This window comes from Phragmites australis, chromosome 2 (genome assembly GCF_958298935.1).
Source record: "Phragmites australis chromosome 2, lpPhrAust1.1, whole genome shotgun sequence".
NCBI lineage: Eukaryota > Viridiplantae > Streptophyta > Magnoliopsida > Poales > Poaceae > Phragmites > Phragmites australis.
The window spans coordinates 46,913,135-46,937,612 of NC_084922.1; the positions used below are offsets into that span (position 1 = coordinate 46,913,135).

Here is a 24,478-nt window from a genome sequence, read left to right on the forward strand (position 1 = left end):
ATCACAGAGATAGTTACACCGGAGTATTTTCAGGGAAAAAAAGATAATGTTTAACTCACCGGATGGTCCGATGTGAATCGAATGAACGCCGGATTAATACATCAGAGCACTTTATACAGAGAGGCTGCAAAGGCTCGGATGGTTCAAGATAACTCACTGGAAAGTTCGGTGATGGATTTAAAGGCACACCGAAGTGTCATGTGTTTATAAAGGCATTGATTGGATTTTTAACGACTAGTTTCTAAGTTTGTACTCACTGGGTGATCTGGTGTTAGTACTACTTTTCTCATGAGATCATACGGTGTTAACAACTTTTCTGATCCATTGGGAAAACCACTAGTTGGCGGGTTTGAGGCTATAAATATCCCTCCACTCAATCTTTTGAATGTTTGGCATGCTGCTAGAGTCTATAAGAAGCTCATATACACTTGAGAAGACATCCAAGTCACTAAAACGCATAAAGTAATTATCTATGGCAATTCAGTACAAGATTAGAGAGTGTTTAATGCTTATAGGCCTAGAGTAAGTTGTAGCTAGGTGCTGCAACTTGAAGAAAGGATAAAGGAGTGATCCTAGCTTATACAAAATAGTATGTCGGCGCCTTGTAGTCTTGGTAACTCGTTTACATCTTGATCCTTGGTGGCTCAAGCTTGTTGACCCTCTGACTTTGTGTGGAGAAGCGGCAAGACACGTGTACAGGAACACGGAGACCCTTACCTGGGTGGCTCAAGCTCCGAAGTGATCACGATGGCAAGTGATCGAAAAAGAGGCTAGTGGTGAAATATTACCTTGGTGGATTGGTGGCTTATCGTGCTTGAGATCTTATCTTGGTGACTTGGTAACTCAAGAGCAATGATCGGAAGAGATTTGATGACCGGAAACATATCCTATGTGGAGCTCCAATGTGAATTAGAGGTGACATTCATGCCATCGATACCACAGGATAAAAATCACTTATGCCAAGTTTGTATCTCTATCCTATTTACGTTTTCGCATTTAGATACTAGCAATTTACCTTGCTAAAGTAGGTTACAATCCTCTTGAGTGGTAGGGTAAATACACTAGATAAACCTAGAGCACATTTAGATTGAAATTGAAATAGGTTTATCTTGTGAAGTTTTGGGAGCCAATTTAGTTTAAGTTTCTAAATGTCCTAATTTACCCCCTCTTAGGATGTTATTGTTCCCGACAATTGGTATAAGAGCATCATACTTTTGATAGGCTTAACATCCTAGAGTTGTGATGTCTGGAGTTAGGATGGATACCCATAGCTCTTCACTTTTCGATAACACAAATTTCCTCCGTTGAAAAATTCTAATGTCTTATTTTTTTGCAAATTGAAGGTTTAGATGTTTGGAGAGTCACCGAGGATGGGATGAGATCTCTCATTACCAACAAGGAGAGACAATTAGATGCATTAGCGAAGAGTATCCTTTTATCATCTTTAAATGTTGATGCTAATCGTATTTATTCTCTCACCAATGCACATGATATTTGGAATAGTCTCATTAAAATACATGAAGGCATAAAGGATGTTCGCAATGAGAAATATCATATGCTTGTTAGTAAGCTCAATAGCATCAAATAATTTTCCCATAAAAGTGCTAGTGACATGCACTCACATTTGAATATTCTTGTCAATGAGATCAATAAGCCAGGTTTGATGCCAATTGACGATGATCAAGTGGTAAGAAAAATACTTCAACACTTGTTACGAAGTATAAGGTTCTAGTCTCCATCATCTACGAGATGACAATCGCATCAAGAAGATGATTCCAAGTCAAGTGATTGGTAAGATCACCGTCTATGAGATGACTATGAATATGGGGGTGGAAGTCTCTTCCTCATCCAACGTCAAGAACATTTCTCTCACAAGCAAGCAAGCAAGCACCATGTCCACATATGAAGGCGAAGATTATGGAGATGAAGATGAAGATGAGAAGAACAATAAAGATAATGAGCAAAACACATCAAGTGATGAAGAAATGAAACCCGAAGTACCCAATCTCATCTCTCAAGTGGAAAAGAACATCAAGAAGATCAATATCATGATTGGTCAATGAATCACCACAAAAGACTTGGTCAAAATTAGTTATCGCATCAAGAAGGAGAAGAAGAACGAGAGCAAGAGGGAGACAAGGAGAAGAGCCAAAGTATTTGCAATTATGGGAAGATGGGTGAGTGAAGATGAAGATTCAAGCTCAAATTATGAGAGCTTCGCCACCCACTCCTCCAAGATAAGCTCTTTCTCAAGGTTATTATCATACAAGTCAACACGCAAGCCATCTCATAAGTATCTTATAGCTAAAGGTATAGAAAGCGATGTAAGTGATGATGAATTCGACGAGAATTCTCCTTCCTATGATGAACTCCTTCATTTGATCAATGAGCAACAAAGTCCCCTTAAGAAACAATCAAAAGAGCTTAAAAAATTTAATGTGCTTAATGACATTCATGTTGTCTTTGTTTCTAATTATGAATAATTATTAAGCAAATTTAATTTGCTAAACAATGAGCATGATGAGATTAATGCAAAATTTGAGTGTATTAAATCTCAATCAAAAGCCCATTTGGAACTATATACCTCTATATTTATATTTAACCCTAAGGTAGATGATATGTGTTGAGAATATTCTTATAGAACCATATAATGAACTCATTGTAAAAAAAATGATGAGCTCAAGTAAGAAGTGGAAAAGCTCAAGAAATACTTGGCAAGATTAAAGAGCAAGAACTATGTCTAAACTCCTCAAGATAATCGTGAAATTATAGTGAGGAAGCTTGTGGAGGGGTCCACCGTGACATATTTCAAATGTCTTGAAGAAGACTACAAGTTCTTTCAATGCAACCAAGTCAAGAAGGAGACCAAGAAGAAGAAGAAAATAATAAATATCTACACCAAGCACAACTACAAGATCAAGGCCAAGAGCAACCACTATAAGCTCAAGAAAAAAAAAATAGCAAGGTTGTTGCACTATGGTTGGGAGAAAGAATTGATGTAGAACCAACCAATTTGGGTGCCCAATGAAGTCATCACAAATATGAAGGGGCCCAAATCGGTCTGGGTTCCAAAGAGGACTTGGAGCCCTAGTTGGATATGAAGATTTGAAGACTTAGCTCACAAAATGAAGTGAAAGTTCAAGCAAAGAAGCCAAATGTATAAGATTAGATGCTTTGATAAAAATCATGATCATCATATAACCAAATCCCTATCTAAAGGTAATGAGGTAATGGTAGCTATACTTTTGTTCTTGCTTTTTGAACCATTGCCTTGTCCAAGATTGCATATACATATTTCAACTTATTGTTATACCTAGTATATGTTTTTTATATGGTAGGTTGCTTGCGCTTATCTCTAATCTATGAGCAACCTATATAATTTATTAGTTATAGGTTCTTTTCATGGCATTAGTTTCACAACTGGTTCCTTTATGTGCCATGAACCAATCTATAGGGTACCCTCACCATTGTTATTAATAACAAGTGCATATGTCTCGTAATTATTCTAAACTTATATACGCACATTTAGTGGGAGTATATTCTATAGGTTGTGATTTTAAGACTAACATGTATTGCTAGATGTATCTTTTGTAGTATCATAGAAAATCAACACGTCCTCAGAGAGATGCAATATTTAAATGCTTCAATTGGTATCATTATCAATTTATTTCTATATTTAAGCTACCTTTATGTATAACATGACTTAAACTTCCTACATCTATTTATTATCTAGATATACATATATTACTATACTCCTACAAGTGTTATTCACAAATGAGTCTCGTTATGTGTATACATATATAAAGGGGGAATTTAGATTATATCATGTGAGTTTCATAAATTATGATCCTTGTTTGTCTTTTTCAATTGATATCAATATCTCATATCCTTATAATTGGTATATCTTTTCAATTGGTATCATTTTATTTGGGTCATGATTTACGAAGCTTTCTTCCATGTGCTCTAACGCTCTTTTTTGAGTTCAACATATGTTTGTAGCCCTTTTTGAGATTGTTGATAAAGGAGGAGAAGTTTGATGACCAAAGCAAGAAGCAAGATACAATATGTCTAGAAATACCGAAGTTGATAAAAGAGGAGAAGAAGAAGATACAAGAAGCAACATGAGACACCGAGGTTGATAAAGGGGATAAGCTCTTGCATGGGTCGATCAAGGGAGATACTAGCAATGAAGAAAGAGAAAACCACAACAACAGAGGGATTAAATGGTAAGAACATGCATCGAAGCAATGTGGTAAGATTTTGTGCTCTTTATGATTGGTATCATTTATTATTTTTCACTTGCTTTGGTTGTGTTGTCATCAATCACCAAAAAGAGAGGGATTGTAGCGAAAATAACCGTATTAGACCATGATTATAATTTTAATTATTAATGATAATATAGTCATTAGGACTGACATGTTTGTCAAGACTATATGTTAATAGATCTTATGGATGCAATACATCAAGAAACCACCACAACTATGATAAATTTTATTTGAATTGGAAAAGTCTCAAGAAGATTTGTTCCACTGGAAGGTCCAATGTAGAGGGGTTGAACTCACCGGAGCATTGTGTCTAGAGGTAAAGTGGAGGCTGATTACTTCACTGGAAGGCCCAGTGGTCTGTGTGTTGAACTCAACGAAGTATTTGGTGAGAAGGCTGATGACCTCACCGGATAGTCTGGTGATTTGCACTGGGTAAAACTGGAGTATTTTCTATAGAGAAGAATGCAAGTGTAGAAGACTAAAGATCAACCTATTGGAAGGCCCGGCGCTTAGTTTGTGCACACTGGAGTATAGCACCGGTGCACTTTTTGTAGAGGCGACTACAAGTGCTGAAGAATGAAAAACAACTCACCGGATAGTCCGGTGATGCTAAAGATAGTTGCACCAGAGTATTTCCAGAGAAAAGAAAAGAAGGTTTAACTCACCGAATGGTCCGGTGTGAATGGAATAAACACCAGATGAATATACTGGAAAATTTTACACATATAGACTGTAAAGGCTCGGATGGCTCAAGATAACTCACCAGAAGGTCCTATGTTTACAACAGCATTGAGTGGAGTTTCGACGGCTAGTTTTTGAGTTTGTACTCACCGGATGATTCGGTGTTAGTACTACTGTTCTCACCGGAACATCCGATATTAATAACTTTTTTGAGCCGTTGGGAAAATGGCTAGTTGGTGGGTTTGAGACTATAAATACCCCTCCACTCAGTCATTTGAAGGTGTGGCATGCTACTGAAGTCTAGAGAAAGCTCATATACATTTGAGAAGACATCCAAGCCACCAACGTACTTAAAGTGATTATTCAAGGCAATTAAGCACGAGATTAGAGAGTGTTTAGTGCTTATAGACCTAGAGTGAGTTGTAGCTAGGTGTTGCAGCTTGAAGAAGGCATCAAGGAGTGATCCTAATTTGTACCGAGTGGTATGCCGACGCCTTGAGTTTTTGTGACTTACCGACATCTTGGGCCTTGGTGACTCAAGCTTGTTGACCCTCCAATTTGGTGTGGAGAGGTGGCAAGACATGCATATGGGGATGCGGAGATCCTTGCCTTAGTGTCTCGAGCTCCGAAGTGATCACGGCGGTAAGTGATCGGAAGAGAGACTAGTAGTGAGACCTTGCCTTGGTGGCTCGTCATGTTTGAAAACTTGTCTTGGTGACTTGGTAGCTCAAGAGTCGTGACCGGAAGAGACTTGACGACCGGGAGCATATCCTTTGTGAAGCTTTAACGTGGATTAGGGATGACATTCATGCCATCGATACCACATGATAAAAATATCTTGTGCCGAGTTTGTCTCTCTACTCTATGTATATTTTCGTATTTACATATTTGCAATTTACCTTGTTAGAGTAGATTGCAATCCTAGAACATATTTAGATAAAAATTAAAATATATTTATCTTGTGAAGTTTTTGAAACCAATTTGGTTTAAGTTTTTAAGTGTCGAAATTCACCCCTCTTAGAACGTCACCGTTCCTCATAGTAATAATATATATTATCACTACTGATCATTAAAGATACATCTTTTGATACACTAATATCACTATCGGTTCTAGCGATAAACCGGTAGTGATAATTTGAACATCACTATCGATTTGATCACTATCAGTTCGTATTATTAACCGGTAGTGTTAATTATTATAACTATTGGTTTTGTTGGCTTGATTTTTTTTATGTACGTTTAAAACTTCTGAACTGATATTAATATATTATTACTATTAGTTATTTTTAAATTGACAGTGAAAAAAATGTGAATATTCTATAGTAGTCCATGTCTTACCTACTCACCCACTTGCAGCCTTGCAGGTGGTCACTTGCAAGTAGTGCCAATAGAGAGGTCTCCTTTGTCTGCGTGTTCTTTTCTCTGATTTCACAGCACAAGAGTTGGGTCGTGTTACTCACATCGACCAATCAGGAGGCTAGCTAATCAGCCTTTGGCTAGCACCATGTTGGTGGGCTAGCCAACTCAAGTTCCACTCCTTTCTACAAAATTATCGGAATGGGCATCTCTTGCTTCCGATCACATTTTTCTCGTTATTGATTGTCTATGGGCATGGATATATCTGTGCTGCACTGTCTTCGTTCAAATTTAAACTCCAAATGAGATAGTACTACAACTCATGGTGCACAACAAATGGTGTGGATACGAGATGCATATGCGACCCGATCGAGACACTTTGTATTTTCGCTAAGAGCATGTAAATTAACATTTTATCCGATTATCTCTGTGAATCAATTGTTTTGTTCGATCTCTTCGAAGTACTTTGGTTTCTCGAATATTAATCGATAACATAAGATGTCGATTCGGGCAACACGCACGGCATCTTATTTGAGGTCCTGATGCAAATAAAACCCAAATGATTGTGAGGAAGAAAGAGAGTAGGAAAAGGACACGAACCAAAGGAGGGAGGAATGAGATTGGGGTAGATCCGATGGGAACGACGGAAATGGGATCATTTGCCCGGTAAGGAAACCGAATGGGACATCACAACGCATTGGTGTGGTGTGGCTTCCCTCACGGCATGCACCAACCAATGGCAAATACAGTAGCAACACCAAGCAGAGACTTGCGTAAAGTTAAAGCAGACAACAGGGCCCCGACCGGGCAGGCACCCTCTCGACGTACGTATTCTAGCTCCAATCCGGATCTCAAACAAACAAAGCGAGTGGAGAATCCACTAAATAAGTTAATATAGAGATACAGCATTAGTGACGGTGGTTTAAAAACGTCACTAATATATAAGGAGACGTTGTATTAGTGACAGTTATTTAAAATTATTTTTAATATTATATTAACGATGAGTTCAATAAAGATCCACCACTAATATGACCTCGGGCTAGAATCTGATCAAGATCCGTCATTAATAATGTGTTATTATTGACGGGTGAGAAAATCACTTGTTATTAAAGACCGCAGTAATAGGTAAAGACAACACACGTCACAAACTCATCACTAACGGGTGATAACTACACCCGTCACTGATGATTGAGTCATTAGTGACGGATGATAGCTACACATTTCACTAATGACTCAGCTATACCTGTCACTAATGACTCTTAGCTGGTTGAATCAAATTATGACTAGTGGGCATCTTCCGACCAACCCCTGGTCCTTCCAACCAGTATCAGAAAGCTACTCAAAATCTGAATAAAGTCATTAATGATAGTTAATAGTTATACCCGTCACTAATGGGCATCAATTGGTTGAATCAAAATTATGACCAGTGGACATCTTTTGACCAACCCCTGTTTCTTCCGATCAGTATCAGAAAGCTACTCAAAGTCTGAATATAGTCATTAGTGATGGTTGATAGTTATACCTGTCACTGATGATTAAGTCATTAGTAACGGGTGATATATATATAACCCGTTATTTATGATTAAATGTAGCTCATTTTAGAAATTCATAACTTTTTCATACGAGGTTAGATGAAGATAAACTTTCTATAAAAAATTTAGTTCTTGACGAGATTTGCAACTTTATAGCTGATCACTTTTTTATTTGAAGCAATATAGATGCACAAATAACGTGTAAAGACTATCAAAGAACACTTGACCACAAAATAAATTGTTGGATCTAGTGTAAAACTAGTATGAATAATTGAAAAAGCCATACATAGTGCTATAAAGTTGAAAACTGTATTTTCAAAGATTTTTATCATGAGTTTGGTAACTCGGATTGAGAAAATATCTATGCAGCACTAATTTTCAGATGTAGCATTATGTCTCTAAAATTTTTAGACAAATTAGAGATGGTCAATTTTCGATGAAAAACCTTAGAGGTCATATTGAGTCTTTCGAGCTTTTTTAAGGTCATGTACAAGTGTAAACACGTGTATTTTTTTGATACGTCTCCTCATTAACTTCGAAAGTAAAGGTAGAACGTCGAAATTGGACTTTCTATATAAAAGTTTTGGCTGTTTTAACAAATACTACATGGATTGACATAAACTTTTTCATATGAAGTTGGATAGAGATAAACTTTATATGAACATTGTAAAATTGTAAAACTCGATGAGATGTATAACTTTATAGTTGATAAGTTTTTCATTTAAAATCATATATGTCGGAGGGTTAACTCCTGTCGCAGGGATCCTGAGGGATCCCTTTTTAGATATTCGGCCGGGGGGATGATTCTGAATATGTTTGCCGGAGAAATAAATGGATATGAATGCGATGGCTGGTGGGGTGGAATGATCTAGTGCGGAATGAAGTAAATGCACTGGGGTTTAGACAGGTTCGGGCCGCACGGAGGCGTAACACCCTACACCTGTATGGATGCTATAAATGTCCTGAGAATATCCCTCAAGGATGTTGCTGGTTACAAGAATGTCTGTCTATCATAGAGCCTGGGGCTCCTTGTTCTTCGGTCTGTGTGTATCTGTTGGCTTTGGGGGCTCTCGGACTTCTCGATCTTCTCTACTTCCTTAACTTCTTCAACCGTGCAGAGCTCGTCGGGCTTTTTCAGCTTGTGCGCTTGTAAGAGAGATTCAACCTTTCAAACTTGTTTTTGTCCATGCTGCCGGCTGCTTTAAATACCCGCCGGCAGTAGCGTACCCCGAATGGGAGGGCACGAGTTTCAAGACACCATAAATGGAAAGGACGTCATCATAGCCTCTGTGCGAAGTGACCGGGGATTGAAAACGCGCCCCGCGCCCGGTCATCAGTCGCCATAATAGCACTGGCAACGAGCGCCGTGGAGATGGCCCACCGGGCAGCCGCAGAGCGGCCCGGCGTGCCCGTCCTGTCTTGTTCTCCTGCCACAGCAGCGCGGCAGACGGAACGCCTCGGCCCTTGCGACGTTATCCCGAGGCGCGCCGGACGGCACGGGATGGGACCCGTGCATTTAATGTCCCCACGCCCTTCTGCCAGAATATGGCAGGAACTGACACCGAGCGTGGCGGGAGCAGTTGAAGGTGACAGTCCACGCGCGCTCTTAAATGCGGCCTCGGGCCTTTCACCTGCTGACACCTCATCGCTGGACCCCTGTGGGGGCCACTAACGGAGGGGCTTCCTGGGTTGTCGGGGAAACGAGTGCTCGGGGGTCACTGTTCGCCTCCCCGAGCACTCTTTTCCGAGAACGCCCCTCCTTGGTCCTGAGGGAACCGAGTGCTCGGGGGCTACTGTTCACCTCCCCGAGCACTCTCTCCCGGGCATATTTATACGGATCCTCGGGGATCCGAGTGCTCGGGGCCGCGACTCGCAGCCCCGAGCACTTTCTCCCGGAACTTCCTTCAGTGGGCCCTCGGGGTACTCGGGTGCCCGGGGGGCTACTGCTCGCAGCCCCGGGCACACCCCTCCCGGTACTTGGTTCTCCTAGTCGTCGGGGGACTTGGGTGCTCGGGGGTCACCGTTTACCTCCCCGAGCACTTTCTTCCCGTCACTTAATCTTCACAGATCATCGGGGAACCTGGTTACTCGAGGACCACTGACTGTGGCCCCGAGCGCCCTCTCCTGGGATTTAGTCTTTTTTACCTCGCGGAGGTGACCCCGCGGGATGGCGCCACGTGGCGGACTGCTGGCCTGGCCTCGGGATTCGGGGACCTCTGGTTCCTGATTCACCGACAATATAGATGCCAAAATAATCATCCAAATATTTGGAAAAAAGATCAAAAGAATAAATTTCAACATATTCATCAGGTAAGACTATAAGGTGAGATGGTAATAAAGTTTCGCGTGAGGGGAAGGTTACCGGTTCAAATCCTAGAAAATGCATGTGCGCATAATTTGCACGGTTCGAGTGAGAAAGACCACATGAGATGTAGAGCTTCGTTCGTCGAGTTCAAAAAAGTTTTATTTTTTGTTTTTTTTTATTTTTTAAACATATTAGTGATGAGTCTGGATCTGACACGTCATATATATATATAATCATCAGTGATGGATCAGATTTAGATTCATGACTAATGTGTGTTATTAATGACGGGTTCACATTAATAACATATTGAGAGTGACAAATATAACACTATTAATAATGAGAATTATCACTCGTCACTTTTGATTTCTTTTTTTACCTAGTGCTCTCCAATGTGAAGGTATTGCCTCAATTAAGTCTCGATCCCCCTATCACCCAAAAGAGAACAGCACTAGTGTTTTTTGCGATTACAAAGTAACGCACATATACATATACAACCTGTTATATGTAAGTTGGTGTTGTTATGTGTCAGCACACAAACGGAACGAAATACAGAAGAACGTGGACTGAACCCACATCACATACTTTTAATATTTTTTAGTGACGGAGCCAGGAATTTGCGAGGGGTAGAGCGGATTTTTTAAGTGTGCGCATCTAGTATAATATGTAAAAAAATATAGTAGCCACTGTAAGCTTCTTCTCCAACCCCACCTTTTAATTTGTCACTTGCAAGATTAGGCGAGCGGTCCGAGACATGCATCTTTGTAGTATGAGATGAGATTTCCGAGCCGTCAGAGTTGTGCCTCTGTGTAGTAGTGCTTACTCATGGCTCCTCTCCTAACCATACTCGCTTCGCTAGGTGCCATTATGATACGTAAACACAAGTGTTCGTTCTACTATTTCTCACACGATCTAGGGCTTATTTGAGACGCGAAAATCATGTTTCATATATGATTTTATAGGAATATCACAGTTGAGCGGACTGTACAAATCTCGCATGAATATCTGCACTTTATTCGCTGACGCATCCGAGTCGGGTTCACGAATCACGATACCCAGCTGCTGTGCTCCAGACCTTGCACGCTCGTGCATGCATGTACGTGCATGCTAAACGCCATCGCACCGAACACCAACTCCAGCCGTCCAGCGTCGCCTGCCCGACGCACGCAGTCCTGCATATCGACTGACCAACCGTATTTACTACGGGGAGGAGATTTTTTACGGTAAGATTGATTATATATACCGGATAGCACGGTGTTAAGATTATTAATACTGAATAATACATTAGACTTTTTATTTGCAGAGAGGTTGTAGAAGAATGGTTTGGGATTATCCTATGCTGGACATGAGATTATCGAAAGTTTTCACCGGATCTTTTCTTTCAGAGAGCAAAGATTTTCTGAAACAGATAATGTTATATTCATCGGATGGTCCGATGTTCAGAGCAGAACACATCAGAACATCTGGTGTTCACGTTTTCTGCAGGATGTGTTTTAAGTTGAAGTTTTTGATTTTATGCTAACCTAGAGATGTTTTAGAGTGTGGAAAAAAGTGTTTGCTTGTTTTATGGTATGCATGTGACGGATGCAACTTGATAGTCGATGGCGGGTGATCGGGGCTAAACGGATGCTTAGTGTCGGACGATCAAGGAGGACCGGATGGGGTCAAAGGTGATCCTAACTATACACATGAAAGTAAAGCAAAGCATGAAACTAAGGATGAAGATGACATGTTAACAAAGTCAAGCGAAAGGGATGTCGGTGCAAGTGACAAGGCGGTTTAAGGGATCAGGAGCGGAAAAGACTTACTGGCGGTCAAGATCGCAAGACAGAGGACACGTGTCATCATCGGAGCGCTTATTTCAGGTGGAAACAAATGACGGCTAGTTACGCTTTGAGAAGTGTGGTAGGGTTTCACGGTTTGGCCTTAAAACCGTGGGAGGACTAGAGAATTATGTGGCACCATCACGAAGCTTACGTCGAGGCAAAACTACGTCATAAAGGTGTCGTGGCCATTCGATGAATGGAGAAAAAATGGACTAAAATACCTTCAGTGGTAGATAGTAATATACTACAAAGAGGGATATTTTTGAAAGAACTAGGAAACTTTAGGGTTAAGTTTTTTAAACCTATAAATAGATATGTAGGGCTATGAAAGAGGAGGAACCAGCCACTTGAGCATATTGTGCCACTCATTTGAAAACCTAATGCTAAGGTTTTAAAGGAGATGAAGAATGAGTGTTTAGCCTATGTATTATGTGAGAGTTTTGAGTTAAAAAAATTATAATCTGTCTAAAATATGGTTGATATCTTTGAGTAATGATGTTTTTGCATATGCTTAAATTCCTCTCCTTCTGGTTTTTCTCTATTGGTTCTCTTGCGAGTTTGCAATTTTTTGTGTTTCATTGTGAATTTTGTTTTGGTTTTAGGGCTGAATTTTTAGCAACTTGTAAAGTTATTTTTCTTGTTGCTAGAGGTATAAAAATCACATACAAGTGTATACTCATAAGTCTTGAACTCTCTTGCCTCTACATTATCAACTTATAGAATTTCTTCAATCGGTGATCTTATCTTTAATTTTTTTAAAAAATCTTTCATCTCAAGTTTTAAACTTTGTGTTCAATTCTAACCATGAGACTCGTCTTTTATTGGATCTTTAAGTTTGGTTTTTGAATTTTTTGAGTTTTTGTTTTGTTCAGACGGATCTTCTAGGTTGATCTCTATGTTTTCATTGTATTTTGTGTTGCACTTTATTTTTAAATGCGTTAGGTAATAAAAATAGGATAATACTATTTATTTTGAAAGAAATTTATTGAGACACCTATTTATACTCATATAATTAGTATTTTTGTCCTATAGACATGGTTAGGTAGTATTTGGAAACGAGACCATTTTTGTGCGCGGTGAGAAATCAGTCATGCCAAATGTTGGTCCCATGGAAATTTAGGGACATGTTGATGGTCAGGTCATTATGCTGCGAGAGAATGGAAGCCTCTTGTCGGAGAAATGGTTCTTCCGCTAGCTATAGTTAAGTGATATGACATGCTCATCACATCACTGGGCTGTAGCCAGTGGCGAAGCTTACATTCAGCTAATACGTACCATACATTTATTTTAAAATTGTATGTGTTGCACAATGAAGTGGTGCACTGCGATCAGTTTGCCGCTAGCTTCGCCCCTGGCTACAGCCCAGTGATGTGGCTACAGCCCAGCTTACATTCAGCTAATACGTACCATACGTTTCTTTTAAAATTATTGTTTGACAAAGCTTCCATAAATTATACTTAGAAACTAATCTAAGAGTTCTATCAAATAGAACCTTAATAGTTTTGACATAGTAGTTTAGTACGCAAGAAATAGTAGGGTCAATTTCGAGACCCAACACAGTGGGGGAAATTAGTAGAAAAAAGTCTTTAAAAAATCTCAGGCGAATCATCCGATTATAAAAAGTAAAAAATCAAAATGATTGACTACTAAGTAATCCGAATCAAACACCGGTAATGGATGGCTTAGGGTGTTCTTTTCGGCCTTATATGGGCCGCAGCCTCCAACAAGAGTACAAGACCCCAAGGCATGGGCTCCCCTGTTGTGCGCCCCACACGAGGCCACTTCCCTCCAAATATTTTCTCCCTCCCTTGCCTTTGTCGTTGCTCGCGAACTCCCCTCCCCCTCCCCTGTTACAAATACCCCACCGGGCCGGACAGCTCCCCTGCACACTCGCAGCTCTCGCAGTGTCCCAGGAACGGCAAGAGCCGTATCTTCCTCACGCGAGCAGCATATCCAAGATCGCAGCCGCGGCCATGGACGCCAGCCAGGCACCGCCTCTCCTCCTCTCCGCTCCCACTCTCAGCATTGACCTCCCCGCGGCAAAGGACAAGGCCGCCGCCGTGTTCGACCTGCGGCGGGAGCCCAAAATCCCGGCGCCATTCGTGTGGCCGCCCGCCGACGCCCGGCCGACCTTGGCCGCGGAGCTGGGCATGCCGGTGGTCGACGTGGGCGTGCTGCGCAATGGCGACGGCGCGGGGCTGCGCGCCGCGGCGGCGCAGGTGGCCGCGGCGTGCGCGACCCACGGGTTCTTCCAGGTGTGGGGGCACGGCGTGGACGCGGCCCTCGCGCGCGCCGCGCTGGACGGCGCCAGCGACTTTTTCCGGCTGCCGCTGGCCGAGAAGCAGCGCGCCCGGCGTGTCCCTGGCGCCGTGTCCGGGTACACGAGCGCGCACGCCGACCGGTTCTCATCCAAGCTCCCCTGGAAGGAGACCCTCTCCTTCGGATTCCACGACGGTGCCGCCTCACCCGTCGTCGTCGACTACATCACCAGCACCCTCGGCCACGATTTCGAGCAAATGGGGTAACGACACAAATGATCACTAACCGTCTTATTCGTCCATGGATATTGACATTGCATTCGACAACGTATCGACCAGTCCAATACGTATTAACCCCCATGTACGTATGTACGTACGGCAGGCGGGTGTACCAGAGGTACTGCGAGGAGATGAAGGAACTGTCGCTGACGATCATGGAGCTGCTGGAACTGAGCCTGGGCGTGGAGCGCGGCTACTACCGTGAGTTCTTCAAGGACAGCCGCTCCATCATGCGGTGCAACTACTACCCGCCGTGCCCGGAGCCGGAGCGCACGCTGGGCACGGGCCCGCACTGCGACCCCACCGCGCTCACCATCCTCCTCCAGGATGACGTCGGCGGCCTCGAGGTCCTCGTCGACGGTGACTGGCGCCCCGTCCGCCCCGTCCCTGGCGCCATGGTCATCAACATCGGCGACACCTTCATGGTATCATCTCCTCTGTTCTTTTCCTGCTCTGTTTTCTGATAGAACTTATTGGACAGATCACACCACGCACACGTAGGCATGCCATGCTGCGTCGGTGGTAACGCAATGTAGACATGCATTCGAGTTGGTTCCATCTCGGTGATCGCGTCCGCGGCCACACACACACACACACACACACACACACACAGAGGAGTGGTCCGGGGTTGGTTCGCTCGCTGTTGGTTTCTGCCGTTGGAGGCTTGCGAGTTGTGAGAGGGTGTTTTGTATAGCTTTGCGCTGCGGCGGGGAGGGGAGTGGGATACGATACGACGCCGCCCCTGGACGGTGGCGCTTTCCGGGGGGGGGGGGGGGGGGGCGTGCCCAGGTGCGCGCGCTCGTCGTTTTCCTGGTTTTGGTGCCACCTCTGGGAGTCCGGGAAGGGATTGGAAGCCGGAGCGGCGGTGGAGCCGGTCGGGTCTTCCACCTATCTGCGACGCACAGTGCCGTGGCTGTGCGCCGCACGGGCAGCCGCTCTGGAATACAAGGTTGGGTCGGGGTTACCACTGGCAGCCAGGTTGCTAGCTGCTTCTACTTGGCTGTCGGGTCCTCCGCTTTCTAGCCGTTTCCGCTGCGTTTGTCGCGGTTTTGCTCGCGATCCGGCATGCCGGGGCCCCAGCTCGGCCCCTTGTTTTGCGGGTGGCGCTACCCCATCTATCATGCATTCGGTTTCCATACCTAGCCCGCCGGATGCATTGCACCCCAACAAACGAGTTCCTGTGCTTCGGAAAGCTTTGTACATGGCTCTAGATTGCATGTTGCTTGTTGCCCTGACTAAAGTTGCCACGAACGATTAATACTTTGCTTCCAACAACGAACGAGGAAAAGTCTTCTTTTTTTGTGCAGCTGCATGTCTGACCGGTTGATTCTTGTGCGCGCAGGCGCTGTCGAACGGGCGGTACAAGAGCTGCCTGCACCGCGCGGTGGTGAACCGGCGGCAGGAGCGCCGGTCGCTGGCCTTCTTCCTGTGCCCGCGCGAGGACCGCGTTGTGCGCCCGCCGCCCACCGGCGCCTCCCCGCGGCAGTACCCGGACTTCACCTGGGGCGACCTCATGCGCTTCACGCAGCGCCACTACCGCGCCGACACCCGCACCCTCGACGCCTTCAGCCGCTGGCTCTGCTGCCCCCACGGCCCAGCCCAGGAGACGGCCACCTCGTGCACCTAGCTCCTCGTGTCGTCCGGACTCCAAGCCCCGAGCCGTGCCAAAGCCGCCATCTCCTTCGTAGCGCGAATTTCGCCGGGGCCCGCCTGGGGATCAGCCACGCCCAGGTGCGGCGGGCGCGCGCGGGAGGTGGCGGCCTCGTGGCCGGCGGGCCCCACGCCGCCTTCCCATTTTTGGACGCTGGCGCGCTTGCCTGATGCGTCGACAGCCTAGTGTACATTTCTAAATACATACATACATACATCATACATACATAAGCAAGCGTGTGGGTTCCCTTCTGCATTTCCTCTGATTCCGAATTCCGATCGACGGCTGCGTGTTTGTACGTACGTGTACGTTCATGAGATCTCCGAATCTGGACGGACGCGATCACGCGTGGCTCACGTGGGCGATCCTTGTCTGGTAGCGATTGCTGCACGCGGGGCAAATGTTTGGTGGGCCCGTAGGAGAGGATAAAACTATCCCCAACCATATTCCCTCATTTCGTTTCTTTTCTGATTCTCTTCCTCGTTCTCATTCCCTTTATTTCCTCTCATCTCCAACAACTTCCCTTCGAGGGGAATCGCGAAGGGAACGGAGAGAGAATCCCGTCCTGAAGGGAATGATCCTGGGAATCCCGTCGTGAAGGGAACCGTGAAGGGAAACCGTTGGGAACGCTGAAGGGAACGGGAATCCCTTCACGACGGGAATCTGCCCGTGAAGAGATTCCCTTGGGCATGGTCTAAGGATCCACTGACGTCACGTCCTGTCGTTGAAGTATGGGATTAGACTCACATATTAGTGATGAAGGATAGGATTAGACTCACATATTAGTGATGAAGAATGTCGACGTAAGGGGATCCGGATTCTATAGAAAAATATCAGTTTTTCTCTGTAAGGCAAGAGAGAAAAAATTATGGTCCTGGATTTACTTGATCTTGTACTGAAGCTCTCGTCTATCTAGACCTGCTATATTCGGAGATGTGTGAGGTTCAGCTCAAAGTGCAGAAATGGAGTTAAAAGTTTAACCCTTTCCTTCGAGATAGAACAGCTCGGTTCCTACTTCCTAGATTTATCTCATGACGGCGGATGCAGAGCAGCCCAAAACCGTGGCTTGCAAGTTGTTAAATTTGTAATTAAACATTAATGATCTACGTGGCAATCGTGTGAGCTAGAATCTCCTACAAAATATCCATGCCTGAGAGACGAAACAAAAACATCCGACTGCAATTTGATCCCTGCGTTCAACCGCTTCCAACCATGCCACATCCTGAACATTTTTGTACCTTTCCCAGTGATTCAGTTTGGGATCCCATTCAGTTTTTTCTCGCAGCAGTTGATAATTTGCACAACCCTGTAGCTTCAGCTGCTCCACTAAAATTCAGTGCCCATGAGTGCAGTAACCTGTCACACTGCTGGGCAGAATATAACCATCGTAGCCTCATTAGAACATCGATCGAAGCAACCAAGATGTCACTGTTCACCGTTGAGCGGGACCTCATGGAAGAGTTCAAATGTAGCATGAGTTCCGGATTGTTGGACTGCTATCCAACCAAGTGAAGGTTTTCTTAGTTAAAGAACAGATGCCCTCCACATACGAACTGCATTTAGCTATGATTTCTAGTACTATCTTGCAGCAACGTTGTGCAAGTTCAGAAAGAATAAATACGAGAAAAAACACAAATTATTCTACAATTACACCAAAGTCCTCTTTGGAACCCAGGATTCTCAAAACATAGGATTGAAGTGTCTGGAAAACGCAGGATTAAAGTTAACTAGCATCTTCACTCCTATGGAATAAAAAACCGCAGGATATATAGTGTCCGGATGTTTCACAGGAAAAGTACAGGAAATTTGGGAGTTAGATGTTCATTAGCAATAGAGAGAAGGAAGAGAAAGAGCAAAGATGCATTGGAACTTTCGAAAGAACTGGAAACATGTGGTTAGAGCTCATGCTAGAATTCCTTCAAAATATGGAGGAAATCTTCTTATCCTATGAAATTCCTTTGCACCAATCCTATCATCCAAAGGGCACTTATAGGAATTTTTCCTTTGGATTTAATTCCTCCATTCTTTCCTCCACAATTTGTAATAAAGGAGGCCCAAAGCTTGTCTTTTGAGCACCAATAAGAATCATAAGCATATCTAGAGCTAAAATTCGTCTAATTTACCCTAACCAGTAACAGTTTTCTTCAACATATATTTCACATGCTTGCTTCAACCTCCTTGGGCCGCCATATCGACTTCTCAACGCAGAGCAAGCCCTCATTACCCTTGGTGTAAGTCATGCGCACCTCCCACTGCAGGGACTTCGCCATGTTTTCCAATTCGGTTATTGTCTCTGCGTTATCCCTCACAATCAGTTTGCCTTCCGGCCTCAATACTCGGTCAACCTCGGCAAAAACTGCCAACAATTTGCATCTGTAAACAAAGAACACAAAGTTATTTGTGTAACAAGTATAATAGATGCAAACATGCTGTAGCTGCATATCAAACAAACTCATCGAACTCAACAAACACATGAAAGGATTACTAATTTTAGCTGAACTCATTGCATAGGTCAGTTTGAACTTCAAACTTCCAATTGTATATATCACAGAAGGATAGAGTAATGGTCAGTCAGTTAAACTGTGAAAATAAAGTATTCAATGAACTAGACAAATGTGGGCTGCAGTCAAGGTCATAAATCCTTTAATGGTTGCTTTGAATAAAGCTAAGCTATTGTCAAGCATGTAGAACTGAAATCATGAAGAGCACAAAACACTAACCTCTTTTTGAGCTTTGAGAACAGATGGTCCGCGTGCAGAAGGTTATATGTTCTTGGGTAAGTGCTGAAAGATTCGCACCAGTCATGGTACATACCAAACAAACCACGCTCATAAATGATGGGCAGAGTGTCCGGTGAATCAATTGGCACAATGTTCATAACCCAGACCTTCTGGTCCCTCAGAGCTGCAGCAAAACTGCAATGCAGCAATGTAAAGCGTTCGATAAGAAACAACAATAAGGTGTCAAAATGCATTTCTTGTTGTCATTGTCAACAGTCTTCAATAAAACAGGGTAAAAATGAGTGGGTTTTGAAATCCAAATGCATCACCAAGAAAAATATATATATATATTTACATTTCCCCAGCTTAATTGGAAAAAAAATGCTTAAGGACTTAAGGACAAGTTGCCCACTTGCCCATTATGTTTTCTGCTAGCACTGTGCCAGCTTGGATCAATAGTAAGAAAGCGTAATCTGAATTACCAAAAGAAAAAGCTTGGACATGAAACTAAGGAAGCAAACCATTTACTTACCCTCCATACACAGCCCTCATGTCCATGACATTTCTTACTTTGGACCAGTCGATTCCCATACCATTCACGTACGATTTACTTACAACCCGTTTCCAGTGAGCGTAGTCTGCCTCGAAGTCTTCATTTGCTGGTTTTCCATAGACTCCAACTTGAGAACCATCAATCCAAAAAGGTGTCTTCTCAAGCCTTTGTGGCCATGACTCTGGCCATTTTGATCCTCGAACTGTCGGGCCAACAGGCAATTTGTGCATGCATGCTTCCAAAGGTACATTCCTGCATATCAAAAGGTTGTGTAAGCAAAGCAGAGAACTACTTCATCACATTGAAAATATGGTCTACTCAAATAACCGAAATCATACCAAGCAGCATTTGCATCATCAGTTTCCTTGCATAATGGTGGGTTGTTTTCTGATCTTTTCTCATAGCAATTGTTGTCCGTTGGCTTCTGATATATGGCCATACCAACTTGGTTTAACTTATCCTTTGTCCTGCTGACCATCTTCCAGCACATGGACTTTGTCAGAGAGGACATGGCTGAAAAGAGTAAGCGATTGGGTGTTAGACAGAGAATTAAATTCACAGTTGGCTCGTAGCATGTATTTCGAAATTCGAAAAAGTGCAAGTCTGGCCCATCCATGAAGTTGGGTGCCTCTAATGCTTAGAAATTATTCACTGTTCTCGCTCATCAGCAGCTGAATTTGTGCTGCCAATAGTCACTACAGGGAAAGGGAAATAAAGAGTAACTAAACTTCCATTACAAGCGACAGGGTGATCCTTTCTTTATGTGTTTTAGTTTCTGAAAAAAAACTTAGGTATAACTATTCAGCATGGACACCTTATTAGAGCTAGGAGGCTGTAGGTATTTTGTTTTGCCGTAACAAAGCAAGTTACGAGCAACCCTACTGCTGGATATATAATGTTCTTACAAAATGATATGCTCTTTCGATATGTGGACATTGATGCCATAACTTCATTCAGTTTGGGTGAAATTAGAGGAAGCAGTTACTACAATACCATTCCAAATCTCAACATCTTCTGGAAGCTTTTGGTAAACAGGGGTGGCAGACCAGACAAAGTAACCACCAGGGCGTAACAGGCGGTTCAATTCCAGCAAAAGCATGCCACCTGAAAGTAACCAGAGTCAACAACAAGATTGGCTTATAGAGCAAATTGATAAAAAGAAAGGAAGACATGCTACCAACAAGACAAACCTTCAGTGTGCCAAGGGACCCTGCAGCGAGCACAATGAATGACATCAAAGACCCCGCTGGGATATGGAAGTCTCTTGGTGCCCATTACAGCTGATATTGCAGGAATTCCTCTTTCTAGTGCAAATTGTACTTGAGCTTCATGCTCATCTTTTGGAGCAAAAGACATTGTGAGCACATCTCTTTCAAACATGTAGCCTCCAAAGCTGGCAACCCCACAGCCAACATCTAGAATAACACGACTTCTTTTGCCCCATGCAATATCAGGCAGTGCCTGTGCAGATCAGTTTGACCAAAATTTGTAAATGGATAGAAGAAAGTAAACAAACATGACAACATGAAATTTTCACTATCATGGCTCGGTACTGTTGAAAAAACCAAATAAAACGTTTACTAAAAAGGGCAAGTTTTGGCTGTTAAGTGGGGTGTCTTGCAAGCATAAATACGAAAGTCTGTTGTTGATAAGAAGCATTTGCCTCAGGATTATTTATGTGAAGTAGTACAAAACAAATCAATCGCTGATGCTTGAAAGTATGAAGCATATCAGTTTTGACTTAGAGATGACATCTAATAAGGTAATGACAATAAACCTACCTGCTGAATCGTATCGATGTAGTGGAGTGCACCATTCTTGAACTGTGTCCCACCCCCAGGAAACAATAGATAATCACCGGAGACTTTAACCCAGTTTTGGTGCCCCTTGTACTCTGCAAGCTTGGTGTGTGGAACATTGCTGTACCATACCTGCAAAATAGTGCGACTAGTGATAAGCAAAAGAAATCTTGGACAGGTTAAGATTAGTCGGTGTTGTAAAATGAAGAATAGACAGAATCACCTTGTCCCTGCTCTTCGGCCACTCGATTTGGCGTTTATATCCTTCTGGAAGTGGAACAAGGCAGGTAGGAGGCTCCTCAGGGCAATGCCTCTCACGATGTTCATAATGTTTGGTAGTTCGAAGCTTCTTGATAGCCTTCTCGTTGTCAAGGCAAGGTATGTAATCTGTCGAGTCACTGCTATTACATAGTTTCCAGCTATAGCTCGTCTCATCACCTGAAGACTTTGATGATGCTTGAACTTCCTTCTCACTCTTTGACTCTGCAGCCTGTGTGGGGAATGAACCGTTTTGGGCATTTGACTCCTTCAGAAGCTCTGATTGAGCTCCATCAGGAAATACCTCGTCAGACTTTGAGCTCTCTTCCTTCTCTCCACTTTCTTCCACCTTCTCTTCTATTTGAGGCTGCTCCTCCTGACTAGCATCACCTTCAGACTTTTCTTCTTGATCATCTTTCCTCTCACCATCAGATTTATCATCACCTTTCTCATTTGTGATCTCATCATCTTTCTTTTCCTCGCTCTTCTCCTCATCATCGACCTTCTTTACATCATCTGACCGCCCTTCCAATTTCCCATTTGCATCATCAAACGTGTCCTTAGTCTCCTCCTTTTTTGGTGGTTCTGGCTCCTTTTCTTCAGTCTTCTCCTCCGTCTTCTCCATCGTGTTCTCAGCATACTTCTCTTCCTCAGGGGCATCCCTGTTATTTGACTCTTCTTGGACTGCATTGTCGTTGTTGTCGGTATCCTCAAATTTCTCAGAACTTTCACCAGCATTGCCAGATGCTGCCCCCTCTGCTGCACCAAAGTTAACTGCTGGGGCCGGTTTCCTCACCTCCGACTTCTTATTCGAAGATATCTCCAGCGGGAAGACGGTGGACGATGTCATCATCCATGCGCCGACCAGGCAGAGCGCCACAAACACGACGACCGTGGTGGTCGTGCAGAATGACGACGACAACGACGACGATGGTCGCCGGCCATCCATCTTAGCACCTCGGCCAAATGCCATCGAAACCACTCTCACATGTACCAACCCCCCCGCGGTTTGTCTGTACCAACTACCGGCTCGACCAAGAACCCCAAAAATCGCAACTTGTCTGTTTCTTCAGACTACAGCCGCGCGCACCTGGAGCAAACCACACCTTGTCAAGAACTGAAATCGCTGCGGATTCAAAGCAATCACTGGATCTAAAGAAGGAAACACTAGATCTACCGAAGAAACGCCGATAAACAATGCAAAAAAGGTCCGCTCTTTGTGCTATTTGCTTCTTCTTCGTTCCAACTACAGCAACTCTTTCCGAAAAAGAAAACGTGGAAAGAGCAATGAAAGAAACCTCCTTGTCTGAACAAACATGGAAAGGTAACTACGAAAGCGCGTGCATTGAAACATAATCAAAGCATCGAAATTTGATAAGTTCTATCCCTTCCACAAATCGCTGCTGGATCTGTGGATTGAGCTGGTTCGGAGATGGGTGCAAACGCGAGTTAATCATCGGTGGACTCCAGAAAAAGAAGTACGAATCCATCATCTAGCTAATCGGCGGAAATGAAGCAACAGGCTTGCTAGATCCGCGTCTGCAAGCGGATGCAAAGAACGCGGCGGGAATGCAGAGGCGGTGGATGCGTACCTCGCCTGAATTGGAACAGCGGAGGTGGCCTCCCGCGCGGATCTCGAAGAGGAGCGAGGAGCCGAGGAGCCGAGGCGTTCTTGGGCTCTCTGCCCCCTGCACTGGCCTCCCCGCGTTATAAAGGCGCACACAGCTAGCGCAAGTGAAGGGGCAGTGGAGCACCGGAGTGCTGCTGTAGTGTGTGAGCGAAGGAGATGGGGAGGCGCTGACCGTACATACGGGTTAGATTTGACTAAAATGTCCTATTCGTGTTTTTAGTGATTAGTCGGAAAATTTATAACATAGTAGGGATTTTTTTTAAGAAATAGTTTGATTCCCGTCGAAATCCAGAAAAATCATGCTTCCCTACATGCACAGGGGCGAATGCATGCAGTGACTACGGAATGCACATGACACGATTTAAATTTTTATTTTTTGTGATCCATCATTTGTAATGGGTTATATGACACTTTTTAGCTAAAACTTAAAACGCTTAGACCCTTAGTAAACTAGTATAAGATATTCAATCATTTTTATTCTGAATATACTACTATACACGCATACTCAGTATCTCAGTTTGGGGCTTTGGATGCTATAGCATTGAGTACCTACGGTGTGGACAGCGGAAGTTGCTTCTTCGGTCCCATGCTCATATGTGGCTGGCATTCATGTACTCTGTCAATGTTACTCAAACCAATTGCTGAATTTTCACTCTTGTGCCTATTAGAGTCCCACCGGTGCAATGAGAACTGTGAGCTAGTGCAGGTACAAGATTAGATTAGAAAATAGGTTCTTCAACTGACGAGCAGTGAACACCCTCCGTGAAGGAACGGGAACACAGTTTACGTGCCAAGGTGCAAAACGAACTTTGTTCCAAGGGTGGGACGCAAATATTTAGTCCAAGGCCCTTGAGGCCCTATCCGAGTAGGGGTAACATCATCTCTAATTATATTTTCTATTTAGTTTTTTTTTCTGATTATACCTTTTTCTTGTTTTTTTATTTTCTCTCATCTTTACAGTTTCATTTCGAAAGGATTCGTGAAGGAAAAGATGCAAAAAATCTGTCTAAAGAAAATAGCTTTAAAAATCATTTCGTGATAGATTGTAAAGAAAAATAATTAAAAAACGAACGTAAATCCTTTTACAGCTGAATTCTGATCCATAAAGAGACTCCTTGAGAGTTGAGACGATATAGTGCGGGCGCGGCGCGCCTCGTCCACTGCACCGCCCCCTCCCGACGGTGCCGGCCCACGGCGCAGCTACTCCTCCGCGGCGCACTGAACCGGCCGCGTCGCCTTGCCTGTGTCGGTGCCGATTGGCGTCGGCCGGCATCGCGCCGCCCGCGCCTGATCGATCGGCTCCTGGAGCACCCGACCACGGGAGCGTCACGAGGCCTGGGGCCCGGGCGTGGGTGGCGGTGGGGCCGG

At 43.8% G+C, this 24,478-nt stretch overlaps 2 protein-coding genes across 2 annotated transcripts; one reads left to right on the forward strand and one right to left on the reverse strand.

The window, feature by feature from the left end:
* The first annotated feature begins 13,822 nt into the window (after window positions 1-13,822).
* On the forward strand, window positions 13,823-16,422 carry LOC133909321 (gibberellin 20 oxidase 2-like). Its single transcript, XM_062351701.1, has 3 exons — window positions 13,823-14,483; window positions 14,603-14,924; window positions 15,842-16,422. Exons 1-3 carry the CDS (start codon window positions 13,936-13,938, stop codon window positions 16,124-16,126), a joined length of 1,155 nt encoding a protein of 384 aa, XP_062207685.1. The 5' UTR covers window positions 13,823-13,935; the 3' UTR covers window positions 16,127-16,422.
* Window positions 16,423-18,028: 1,606 nt separating this feature from the next.
* On the reverse strand, window positions 18,029-23,234 carry LOC133909322 (probable methyltransferase PMT26). The gene is made up of 9 exons (XM_062351702.1): window positions 23,073-23,234; window positions 21,446-22,570; window positions 21,205-21,354; window positions 20,614-20,884; window positions 20,417-20,527; window positions 19,762-19,936; window positions 19,403-19,675; window positions 18,871-19,065; window positions 18,029-18,523 (listed from the first exon to the last, which is right to left on the reverse strand). The coding sequence occupies exons 2-9, from the start codon at window positions 22,451-22,453 to the stop codon at window positions 18,307-18,309; spliced, it is 2,400 nt and encodes a 799-aa protein (XP_062207686.1). The 5' UTR covers window positions 22,454-22,570; window positions 23,073-23,234; the 3' UTR covers window positions 18,029-18,306.
* Between the last annotated feature and the right edge of the window lie 1,244 nt (window positions 23,235-24,478).

What these genes read in the sequence shown, in the direction of transcription:
- LOC133909321 (XM_062351701.1), top strand. Translation starts at nt 13,936, where the DNA reads ATGGACGCCAGCCAGGCACCGCCTCTCCTCCTCTCCGCTCCCACTCTC. An exon ending in CACGATTTCGAGCAAATGGG is followed by an intron (nt 14,484 to 14,602) that starts GTAACGACACAA and finishes TACGTACGGCAG; the next exon opens with GCGGGTGTACCAGAGGTACT. An exon ending in ACATCGGCGACACCTTCATG is followed by an intron (nt 14,925 to 15,841) that starts GTATCATCTCCT and finishes TTGTGCGCGCAG; the next exon opens with GCGCTGTCGAACGGGCGGTA.
- LOC133909322 (XM_062351702.1), bottom strand. Translation starts at nt 22,453, where the DNA reads ATGGCATTTGGCCGAGGTGCTAAGATGGATGGCCGGCGACCATCGTCG. An exon ending in AGATGTTGAGATTTGGAATG is followed by an intron (nt 19,937 to 20,416) that starts GTATTGTAGTAA and finishes TACTCTTTTCAG; the next exon opens with CCATGTCCTCTCTGACAAAG. An exon ending in GATGATGCAAATGCTGCTTG is followed by an intron (nt 19,676 to 19,761) that starts GTATGATTTCGG and finishes TTTGATATGCAG; the next exon opens with GAATGTACCTTTGGAAGCAT.